This window comes from Colletotrichum destructivum, chromosome 5 (genome assembly GCF_034447905.1).
Source record: "Colletotrichum destructivum chromosome 5, complete sequence".
Lineage (NCBI taxonomy): Eukaryota > Fungi > Ascomycota > Sordariomycetes > Glomerellales > Glomerellaceae > Colletotrichum > Colletotrichum destructivum.
Genome location: NC_085900.1, coordinates 776,104 through 787,144, shown reverse-complemented (window position 1 = coordinate 787,144; position 11,041 = coordinate 776,104). Strand labels below are relative to the sequence as shown.

The following is an 11,041-nucleotide window of genomic DNA, read 5'->3' as shown; positions in this document are numbered from 1 at the left end:
GGGGCTTCTCTTCAACCCTGTTCGCTAAGGGTAGAGTCGTCTCGGATGTTTGCTTGCACGCGAGACTGCTGGACGGGATGGATTCGAAAGGCCGGCCGGTCTCTTTCGGTATCGTGTGAGCGAATAGTCCGGTTTGAGACTGCCACTGCTCGCTCTTCAACCGTGATGTTAGTGGAGAAGAAAAAGAAGAAAGAATAAAAAAGGTCGAGACAACAAGAGATTAGCGGGCCCCAGTCTCATGGTAGCAAACAAACATGGTCTTTGTTTTTCGAGACGCGGAGGAAATGGCGCAACGGACGCTATGTTCATGTTGGTTTCTTTTTAGGGGGGAGAGGACTTCGATCGGACGCCGAGACCGGTGAGAGAACGACAGGGGGGGAGGAGGTTCATGGATCTATTCATATTCGTCTGTCAGTCTGTTAGTTTTGTTCGTCTTTTGAGGCTCTCAATCTGTTGGACGTCCGAAAGGTCGACAAGGGGACGGAAGTCTTCCGGCCGGGGGGGAGGGGGAGGTGACGGCCATGTTCCAACAGCATTTCAAATTTGCCCGATCGGGAAGCAAACAAAACCAACACCTTTCCTTATTCCACCCCGATCAGCAATTCCGTTTGTCATGGCATGGGGGACGGAAGGGGCACAGTACGTCCGTTGGGAACCAAACCACACACCGGGAGAGGGGGGGCCATTTCGGTTAGCCGCAGGGGAGCAGTTCTCATCTGGTTCACCAAAGAGACTCAGGAGGATGGGTGTAGTTGGTTCAAGTTTTTGGCTGTTGGTAGCAAGAAGTAAAGATGGGAAAAGGAGACTCAGGCTGGCTCCAGGAGAGTCAGACACGGAGAGAGAGAGAAAGAAAAACAAGAAGAAACAAGACGTGTTCCCAACGTAGAAAAGGGTCAGCTAGGAGCATATACTGACTGATCAATTGACTGAACGATCAACTGACTGACTGTACATACTGACTCCCCCAAGAGTCAATCGGTGTCATTCCGTCACAGTCGGTGGTCAGTCATTCTCACTTCTCTACCTTGCGATCCTACCGACGGGAACAAGACAAAGGAGGACAGACGCCCTTGTTTCCTCTCGGCAGAATCCCTTCTTCTCTTATCCTTTTGCGAATCTCTGGTTCCTCCTGCTTCACGTTACCCTGCCTGCAAACCCAGCTTAGCCCCCCCTCTCTCTCCCCCATCTCGATCGATGAGTTACCGTCGCCATCTCCCCCAGAAAGCCATCAAACGCCTCTTCCCACGCGGGCCCCGAGCTTCCCTTCCCTTCCCTTTGTAAAGTGTACACGGACCTCCGAGCAAACCACCCACCCCCTTCTACCACCACCGTCGTCTGCCGCCGCCGCCGCCATGTCTTTTTTCGAAGGAGACACGCGCAAGGGCGAACAGCCCGCGCCGCCGCCGCGGGCCCTCACCCCCGTCGAGATCGGCGTCATCATCGGCACCATCACCGTCTTCGTCGGCGTCGTCGGGACGCTGTTCTACTACCGGACGCGCAGGGCCAAGAAGCGCCGGGGCGAGAACGGCGAGAGGGTCGATGACGGCGATGATATTGACGAAGACGACGATGACGAGGAGCGCCGGGTGCAGGGTCCGGGTCACAGCAAGAACGACGACGTGTCGTCCCGCGGCGAGGATGAGAGGAGAGTGACGAGGCCGTCGCCGCCGCCGCCGCCTCCGCCGAGGACTCTTCCGCCAAGGAAGAAGAGGATCTGGGACCCGTATGAGGGACCCAAGATGGAGGAGGCTGATGGTAATCCTCCCCCGCCGCTCTGCTGTTGTCAGAACGAACATGACGAACATGCTGACAAGGTCAAAGTCGAGAGAGGCGAGAGCCACGAAATGCGGCAAGGCATGAAGCTTGAACATCGATAGAGTGAAGGTCGGAGATAGGTGGGCGTGTTTACCCTTTCTCGGGAATCAGCACCATAGTGTTCTTGGAGCGAGCTTGACTTGACGAGGTTTGGAGTCCAAGGGATCTGATATGGACATCTACACTGTTTTGAGTATCTACTGTACGACTGAGTTGGATCAGCACCATTCGTAAATAGTTTGTGGTCAAGTTTCCGGGCTGAACTGCTTTTGAACTCATTCAAATGCTATAGCATTACAAGTTGCTGTTCTGACCGTGTCCCAGCCATCGCCGTATTGACGCGGTGACCATGTGGCCCATCAGTACGTAACGCTGATACTTGACCTCTAGCCTCCCGTATATTCAAAAAAAATGTATTAGACCTCCCAATACCTACTAAACCGATAGCCAAATTCACAACCTAGACGACGAAACCATAAAAAGGACAGTTTTGACCCGCTGCCGTGATCTTACCTAAACGCCAGAAGATGCTTCCCGACCCGACCATACCATGTCCCACCGTGAGACGAACCCGACACACTCTCACAATGCTGCTACTGCTGACCGGGCTTGGGCATGTAGCGGCTTCTAAACGCTTGACTGATGCTGAACCTGCTCCCAATGGCGCCGTCTTGCATCTTACTCGCCAGGGCTTCCTCGAGCGCGGACTGCGTCACCGACGCGTCTGTCGTGTGTTAGCAAGTAAGCAAAAGCCACCCGCCCCCTCCGGCTCCAATCGAGAACCTACCGTCCAGGTCACTGAAACTGCTGCCCATGCTGGGGGTCCCGTCGCTGCCGTCCCGCGAGTACCCCTTCCTGCTCGGACTTTTGCCGGCCAGCTCGGCCGGACGCCGTGGAGAAAGAGGACCCATCGGGCGACGCTCTCCCATCGAGGGGCCGCGAGATACCAGGGCGGGCGAGCTCGTTGATGAGTCCGACGTCTCCGAGTGGTGTATCTTGTCCTTGCCTTTGGGTGTCCGTCGGACGTTCCGAGGGTCGCCCCGCAGGGTGGAACCCAAGTCCTGCGCCGATGTGTTGGTCGACTGGGGCTTGTATTGGAGGAAGGCGGGCTCAGCGTCCTCGTCTTCGTCTTCGAGATCGCCAGCTCCGTCGCGTTGCTGGAAGCGGGGAGGGCGGCGGATGATGCGCGACTGTGCCGGGCTGGACTCGTCGTCCGAGGACGTGGGGGAGCTGAGATCGTCGGCGCCGGGCGATGTCGGTTCGGGACTACGCGGCGTGGTCTGGATCGGCAGTGACGACAGACGACGGCGCTGGGTCTCGTTGGATGGACGCGAGGCCGCGGGCTTGCTCTGACGGCTTGACGAGCCGCCGCCGCCGCCGCCAGTGTTGTGTGTTATGGTGCCGGCAGAGCCATGGCGGGAGATGTTGGGCCGTAGGGAGCTCGTGATCGGGGTCGCGGGCGTGCTGGTATCGGTTCGCGGGAGGGGCGAGTCGCGACGGATGGAGAGGGCGGACACGGTCCGCAGGTGGCCGTGGGGCTCAGCGGCGGTGTTGGGGGAGGGAGCGGAGGAGCCCTTGGCGGCGGCGGTTGCTTTCCGGACCTGGGCCCGGAGCTGCGCCGTGTGCCGCTCGGTCAGGTACGCTACTTGTTGCAAAAGAAAGTCGACAGTCACGTCGAAATGCGCAGCTCTGGGAGGAATAGGTGAGTTCGAGGAAGTGCCTCTATACCTGTCAAGAGGACCTACAGTTCGTTCCCTGGAAAGAAACACCGGTTCATGAGCAACGTTCGGAGATACCAGCAAGGGAAGGGATGGTCTGCAGCTTACAGTCAATCTCGGTCTTTGCTGCGTTGGATAGGATGTTCCACAGCACGTCGTCCTTGGTGGAATCCCAGGTGACCTGCAACGATGGGGATCGCATCAGCGTCGGCAGCCCGTAGCCCCGTGAGCACCCGGACGGGGGCGGCGATGGGTGGAATAGGAATTAGACTTACCGGACGGGGGTCTGTGAACTCGCCCCGGAGAATGGGCAGTCGGACAAATACCGTATATGTGGGATCAGTCATGCTGAGAATGCGGTCGTCATTCTTGCCGGCTCAGCTCGAAAATAGTAACAGCCTTTTGGGGGGAGGAGGATGAGGGAGGAGAGAGGAAGCTTTCGGGACGCGCGAGAGACAAGAGCGAGACGAGAGACGGAGGGTGACGGAAGTGGTTTGGCTTGTCATTGCGAGCCTTATCGGAGCTGGCTGCCGGAACGATAAGGAAGTCAACGAGTGGGGTTGCAGATGCCGACTGGGACCAGCTGGTTAACTGGTCAATACACAACTCTTTACGTAAGCATTGTCTACCCGGTTGTCTCGGCACGGCATGCCACTTTCTTGGCCGGATCACTCCAATCTTTCATCACACTACATTCGTGCGTGGTACACTCATCTTGTGATTTGTTTCCCATCATCGTATTGTGCCTTTGTAATTCTAGAGGACCTAGATCTCGGTAATAACCAGCGTTTTTGGAGGAGCCTCTATCGCTCCAAACACCCTCAACTGCATGCGACATGTCTCAGCCCACACCCCATCAACGAGGAATGATTGTGTTTAATGCCCTGTTAGATGCAATCTGTTAGCTAACCGATACTGTATATTCTCAGAATATGATGGCAAAGTGTAATGAGCCTACTTGTGAAACCTGGGGGGCAACGTGTGACACAGGTGTTAAAGAGGCCTTGGATGGGGCCATCACAGCAGTAGCTCGCCCCAAGCGTTCTGACGTTGGGCCCGCCCTGCTGGGTGCAGCCGTTGCAAGACCCGGAACCGCCTTCTCCAGCACAAGCATTGTAGCAACCGTAGTTGGAACATTGTGCTGTGCCGTCGATCACGTGAAGGTCCCAAAGCTCGACCTGGTTCGGGCCGCACGCTGCCAAGACTTGCGATGCGTAAAAGAAAAGGACGACGGGAAGGATTTGCAGCTTCATGATGGAGGGCCGAGGGGATGGTTGAGAAGTGAAAGTGATGTTCAACCCGAGAGCGGACTGCGTCGTGTGTAGTGTTGGAAAACGAGGGTGGGTGAGTGGGAGGTTCAGATGGACTGGTGTTATAATGGACAAGAGCAGCATTTCCACCTTATATCGAAACTACAAGAACACGGGATGACGGGATGTTCCCAGTAATACACCATTATATAACAATAGTATGTTGCCATTATGTGCGGAGTCTGGGTCTGAATCGTAAAGAGTCCTTTTGGCAGACCCATTCACTTCCTACAATCCGTGTGGAACCACAAAGTACTCTCTCCTTCGCCCCCTTACGCTCGGCGAGCTTTGGCTTCCGGCACCCCGAAAGGTGCTCTCTTTCACCAACTTTGGGAATTATTTGATTAGTGATATCGGTTGCTGGAAGTAAGCCTCTTGGAGTAGAAAACAGGGGACCTTTTTGTTTCTTCTTACGGCGCCGTCTTCTACTTAATCGACTACCATGTGTGTGCGCGTCGCCTCAAAGTGCACGCATTTCGTCTCTGTGGAATACGCGTAACCAGTCCAAACAAGTGGAACTATCAACAGCAGAAACAGAAGGACATTTTATTCGAAGCGCCGAGATCGTATCGCACGGCAAAGCCATTGTGACGACTAAGGTTAACCCCTCCAGTTACCGTTTCGGCATACCCCGTGCTTGATACAGACGGTCGGTAGTAAGCTTATTTTTGTGCATGCGTCTCGAGGCCTTTCGCACTCAGAAGGTCGGATTATGAATACCTTGTTGTAGTCTCCCCGACGGAGAAATATGGCTTGTCTGGCCAGAAATTCTGCTGGCCTGGTTACTTCCTCTGTGTTGACGAAAGCGCATGAAAGGGCTGACCCTGTCATGTATCTAGACACGCGACATGCCGAGACAAATTAAAGTTTTTTGCCCTGCCCAACTCTATCAAGGGGAGGCATGTCTGCAGGTAGTTCAAAACAGGCTGTGAAATGGCGTAGTCTCTCTGGACAGTGGAACTCAACGCTCGTCTCCGCGCAACCGGAACCGGACGAGAGTCATTGAACCAGGCACTCATATTTGCAACCTTGGGTTTGAACTTGCGTTTGGACGGAACTTCTCCGACTATGCTAATCATCCTCATGAGTCTTTCTTCACCACCCCCCCTTCATCCTGCTGTCGGAAGTTCATTCGTCTCGTTCATCTGTTCGAAGGGGCACTCTTTTTTTCCCCTTCCGACGCAAGCTCGCTACAGAATTCGAAGGAGCAACTGAAGTTTGTCTGTAACTCTCCGGCGCCTCCGTTCCCATCGCAGACAATGAGAGAATCAGAGCCAAGTGTTTCATGTTGGGCCGCACTACAAACGGACTGTTCCGGGCAATGAAGTGGATCTGTCAACACAAGCGACTTTGCAAGGCAGAATCCCGCCTAGTTTTAAATCTCGAAATACATGTCGGAGCACTCCGCAGACTTTGCCTCGTATTTGGCGGCGTGATCCTGCAGTTCGGGAACTCAGCAGGAAGGGGGTGTGCCTTGAAAGTGATGCAGCATGAAACCATCCTGTCAACCATTCGTTCATCCGACAGGAGGAGTGCCCCGTTCAATCCCCCAACTTTGTCTGAGCTAATTTTAAACACCTACACGGTAGAGTTGACCAACATGACTATCTCTCCAGTTGCAATGGACCTCGCTTCTCCTGTGTCCGAAAGACACTTCTGTTTTCCTCCAAAATCGCTGACTTTGTAGTTCCTATAGAGTAATAAGGTTAGAATTTGTAGGCAATGGTTTTGATTGGAAAATCCCACTCTTGGCAAATAAGAAGAGGTCCATTCGCACCCGGTGGGATATAGATTGCTGAGCCTAATCTGACGATGGCTGCTTACTAACACAAGCCCAGTCTCAGCCATTCTGCGTTGCTCACTAAGCCGCCAAACTGGCGTCTTCGTGAACGTATCGCATTTTCAAACACAACATTAATGATCGAGCAAACCTCCATGCGAAGCTCAATTAGAAAATCATCAAGCCCTTTTTTTTTTAATTTGATCATACTGGCGGTAGCACTCGGCGCTGCGGCTAAGAGATGCACAGCAATCTGCGCAGGATGTCGCAATCAACACGAGCTGTGACTAGCGGCATGAGACAGTTCGTCGTATTCGCCGCATTATCCTTCTTAATGCCGACTTCTACTGCGTGTTACGTGTCTTACGAGAGCAATTATGAACTCCCCTCTAATACCATGGCGATTGTGAGTGCCCTCGACCGGGGGCTGGTCATCACTGAGCTCATTTGTTGACGACGGCGGTCCTTTGAAGAGCCTCGGACCTTCATATTCAAGCGCCGGAAAAGTCCATCATGGCGCCAGGCGAATACCTCTCGCGGCTCAGAGTAACCTTTCTCCCTGTGCAGGCCGCTTTGTGTCCCTAACGCGACACAGGCTTCACCATTCTGAGCATAGACGACTCGAGTCTTGGCGATCCTCATTGGGACCCAAGCCTATCGAGTGCCCTCTTCAACACCGAGTGAGGCATTCCTCCTCGAGACAACTCTAATGTCTCATGCTGACTTCAAGGAGGTCTATGGTCTGCGAAACAGCCGAACCTGAGTATTTCATGCACGCAAGGATCAAAAACCCTGGTCCGTCAAACAGTTCAGCCGACAATAGTAGCAAAATCCACATCCTCCAAGACGCGCTGTCGGATATTCTCAAAGAGCTAAGGGGCATCGCCGAGACTTGGGCGCAAGACTCTATCAATTTTGCAGTCGTGGCCGTTCCGACGTATTTCACCGAAGATGATCGCAACGCCGTCAGACAAGCTGGAGATTCCATCGGCTTGGACGTAATCCGAATAGTAAATGCATCCACCGCTGCCGGGATTGCGTACGGCATAGACAAGTCGGACGATTTTGTTCATGTTGTCTTTCTTGAGCTGGGAAGAGAAAGCTTTGAGGTGTCCGTTGTCGAAGTTGACATGGGAGTTTTCGACCATCATACTACAGTCAGCGACCTCGAACTCGGTAAGAAGATAGGAGGCCTGGTTGAGGACCAGAAGGCAAGAGGAAACCACCACTTTCGCGCGGATGAGACGAGCCTACTTGAGCAGACGTTAGTTTCTGTCGAGAGGGCCATTCAAGAGGCCAATCTTACCAAGACGGATATCGCTCACGTCGTGGTCACGGGCGAGTACACGCGAGCTCGAGAGTTTCGGGGTATCATGGAAACCTATTTCAACGGGAAACGGCTTGCGGTCTTGGACGATCAAGGCGATTCAAGACTAGAACCGGAGAACCTGGATCACGACGAAGCCGTCACCTTCGGCGTCGCCGTCCTCGCCGACATCCTTGCCGGACATGAGAGACACTCGGACATCCTCGGAAGATTCTCTCTGCAGCCGCGAACGCTGAGCGTCGAGACCGTCGGCGGCGAGGCGTTGCGCGTGTTTCAGCGGTGGACAATGCTGCCAGCCAGCAAGACTTTGCACCTTACCACGCCGGTAGACGGCCAGACGATAGTCGTCATCTCGGTCTTCCAAGGCGAGGTTCCCGAGGTCAGGAAGAACGACGAGGTGGTCAGTCTGAGGCTGGATTGTGTTCCGCCTGCGCCCCGCGGCATTCCCAAGGTCACGCTGGTGCTTGATATATACTCGGATGACGTGGGGAATCTCAAGCTCAATGCTACCGCGCACTTCGTAGGAGCGAATGAGGATTGCCGAGATGGTGCCACGGCCGTCCTGCACGATTTCTCGGCGGTCGACTCCATCACCAGCGAAGAGTTCGAACTTGAGGCAGCGTATGCCTACGACAGAACTGGGAGTGAGTTGCCCAGGGTTTGTGTTAATCGCCAAAGCCGGCTTGAACAGCACTACATCACAACAGAGGGGTTTTAAGAAACCGGAAGTGCTACCTCGGAACAACTCGAAGGATCATCCTTGGTTTCCCAAACGGTTTTCTTTTCTTGTTGTCAATATTGGGTGGTCCGACGTTACGATCTAGCCCATCATCCCTCGCTACGACTGGGGCCAACCACACTCAGTACCCTTTTACACATAACTCATTGCCTTGCATTTTGCATCCCATTGCCACAACCAACTCCCCAACTCCGTCCGGCTTCCTACATGAACATCTCGGCGCGATCCCAGAAAATCAGTGCTCAACCTCGGTTTCCAACGATTTCCTCAGCGCTACCTCATTACGCGGGGTGAAGGTGACCTTGTAATGCCCGGGCGTGATGATCAAGTTCGTCAAGTCGGCAGCTCCAGTCACGGGGTCCGAGTCGATCTTGGTGGCCGAAGACAGCTCGAAGCTGGCCAGCATACGGAGGAACGTGATGTACAGCTCGCGGTTGGCCAGCATCGTCCCGGCACACATGCGGTAGCCCATCCCGTAGGTGAACATGGGGGCCTCGGGGTTCTCCAGCCAGCGCTCGGGGCGGAAGACCTCGGGATCGTGCCACAGCTCGTTGTCTGCCAAAATCGAAGTCAGTATCGGTAGTTTTTCTCCTCGGAGGGAATTTGTCAGCGAAGGGGCAACTGACCCATGTTACAAGCCCAAGAGTTGAGAAAGACGACTGTGCCCTTGGGGATAAACTTCCCCTCGTACACAAACTCTTTGTTTGTTGCTCGAGGCAGCGAAAGCCGGAGGACGGTAAAGTATCTGTTGTAAACCACAGTCAATGAATCGTGCTAGGTTCACCGCCACAAGGGACACGCATACCTCAAGCACTCTCGCACTAGGGCGCGGACATAGGGGATGGTCTGGTCGTCGTGCGCGTCGCACAGAGGGTTCGACTCATCGTAGGCCTCCCGAATGGCGTCGAAAGCTTTCCGCTGGATCTCGGGATGCGTAGCCAGGAACCCAATGCCCCACGTCGACACTGCGGTAAACGTCTCGAACCCGGCCGAGAGCATCGTCAGGCTGATGGAGGTCAGCTCGACCTTGTTGAGCTTCGCCTCCTCGTCGAGCATGACGTTGGCCTGGATGCAGGGCTCGTGCGTCCCGTTCCGGATCTTCTCCTCGAGGTCGCCGTTCAGCTTGGACAGGTACCTGTCCCGCCGGGATCTCATTTCCACCGCGTGGCGTTTTCCGGCCGAGAAAGGGTTGAGCCTCAACAGGGGAATGTAATCCTGCATGTTGTCGGTGACGCTTCTGGTGCGGCTGATCTCACCTTCGACCGTGGTGATCTCCTTGAAGAGTCCGTCGTCGTGGCTGGGGAATCGCATGCCCCAGTTGAGCGTGACTGCCAGGGAAAGACTGAGTCTCTGGACGAGGGGCAAGGGATCTACTGCGACCATTCCTACCTTGCCGTAGGTGAGTGCCTCTTTGAGGAAGTCTCTCGTCTCCAGGTCCAGATGAGGGATGTACGTCTCAATGGAGGGTCGGTTGAGGGCAGACGCTGCACCCTTTCTCCGTCTCTTGAGAGACTCATTGTACGGGGACGTGCCTATGGTTGTTCCGGCAGTATTTGCAACGATCTGTCTGGCGTCAGCAATGATGACACTTGACGAAGTAAAGAGGATGGCTCCAACCTTGTGGAAAGTGTACAACTCAGGGCGAGACGCAGTCGCTTGCGAGTTGTTCCCGAACATGACCTTGGCGGCAGCAGCGGTGTTGACAACCAAGACTGGCAAATTACCTAGTTGAACCTGGTATACCGGACCATACTCTTTCGCCCATTCCCGGTACTTCTGAGAGGCATTCCCTCCCAGTTGATGTAAGTTGCCGATGAGGGGAAGTCCCTGAGGACCGTGCCAACCGGACAGACGAGCCTTCGAGCGGACTACCTCGTTCGCAATGAAGTAAACTAGAGCAGAAACGACAAGGAACTTGGAGAGAAACGCGATTGGATGTTGGGTTGCCTCGTGTGATAGACCGTGGACCAGTTCGGCGACAAACATGTTGGCGATGGGCAAGCGTGGCAAGGGATTGAAACTTGTTCATAGGTTGGCAATTCTTCCCGAGTTCGACAGCTGCTCTCAATCATTTATAATGAAAGATGATTCATTGGGCGGAACCCGCACTCGACCTTCGATTTCCCCCGCGTTTTGGCAAACGTTTGGATCGCGGTCCGCGGGTGGAGGAGTGCCTCGATCTCTCCGCGTCGGAATTTCGCTTCCACATTCCGCTCTCAGGTTCCGCGGACTCCGTCAAAGGTCACCCTATGACGTTGACTAAATGTGAGTAGAGTTTGAAATGCGAGAAAAAGGGAAGAGTCTTCCTAATCGTATGGCATTGTAATGAAGCATTAATCACACTAACTTCAG

At 54.4% G+C, this 11,041-nt stretch overlaps 6 protein-coding genes across 6 annotated transcripts; 2 read left to right on the top strand and 4 right to left on the bottom strand.

Annotated features, from left to right (window-relative positions):
• Positions 1-888: 888 nt before the first annotated feature.
• CDEST_07842 (uncharacterized protein) lies at positions 889-1,234 on the bottom strand. The gene has a single exon (XM_062924001.1). The coding sequence runs from the start codon at positions 1,184-1,186 to the stop codon at positions 1,034-1,036; it is 153 nt and encodes a 50-aa protein (XP_062780052.1). The 5' UTR covers positions 1,187-1,234; the 3' UTR covers positions 889-1,033.
• Positions 1,235-1,352: 118 nt separating this feature from the next.
• CDEST_07841 (uncharacterized protein) lies at positions 1,353-1,877 on the top strand (the record flags this gene model as incomplete). Its single annotated transcript, XM_062924000.1, has 2 exons — positions 1,353-1,755; positions 1,822-1,877. 2 exons carry the CDS (start codon positions 1,353-1,355, stop codon positions 1,875-1,877), a joined length of 459 nt encoding a protein of 152 aa, XP_062780051.1.
• On the bottom strand, positions 1,695-4,011 carry CDEST_07840 (uncharacterized protein). Its single transcript, XM_062923999.1, has 4 exons — positions 3,809-4,011; positions 3,612-3,714; positions 2,603-3,556; positions 1,695-2,539 (listed from the first exon to the last, which is right to left on the bottom strand). The coding sequence occupies exons 1-4, from the start codon at positions 3,878-3,880 to the stop codon at positions 2,409-2,411; spliced, it is 1,260 nt and encodes a 419-aa protein (XP_062780050.1). The 5' UTR covers positions 3,881-4,011; the 3' UTR covers positions 1,695-2,408.
• Positions 4,012-4,409: 398 nt separating this feature from the next.
• Positions 4,410-4,786, bottom strand: CDEST_07839 (uncharacterized protein; the record flags this gene model as incomplete). Its single annotated transcript, XM_062923998.1, has 2 exons — positions 4,410-4,417; positions 4,522-4,786. 2 exons carry the CDS (start codon positions 4,784-4,786, stop codon positions 4,410-4,412), a joined length of 273 nt encoding a protein of 90 aa, XP_062780049.1.
• Positions 4,787-7,339: 2,553 nt separating this feature from the next.
• Positions 7,340-8,668, top strand: CDEST_07838 (Putative Heat shock protein 70 family; the record flags this gene model as incomplete). Its single annotated transcript, XM_062923997.1, has 1 exon — positions 7,340-8,668. The coding sequence occupies one exon, from the start codon at positions 7,340-7,342 to the stop codon at positions 8,666-8,668; it is 1,329 nt and encodes a 442-aa protein (XP_062780048.1).
• A 73-nt stretch (positions 8,669-8,741) lies between these two features.
• CDEST_07837 (Putative cytochrome P450) lies at positions 8,742-10,846 on the bottom strand. Its single transcript, XM_062923996.1, has 4 exons — positions 10,307-10,846; positions 9,495-10,252; positions 9,316-9,434; positions 8,742-9,244 (listed from the first exon to the last, which is right to left on the bottom strand). The coding sequence occupies exons 1-4, from the start codon at positions 10,673-10,675 to the stop codon at positions 8,925-8,927; spliced, it is 1,566 nt and encodes a 521-aa protein (XP_062780047.1). The 5' UTR covers positions 10,676-10,846; the 3' UTR covers positions 8,742-8,924.
• Between the last annotated feature and the right edge of the window lie 195 nt (positions 10,847-11,041).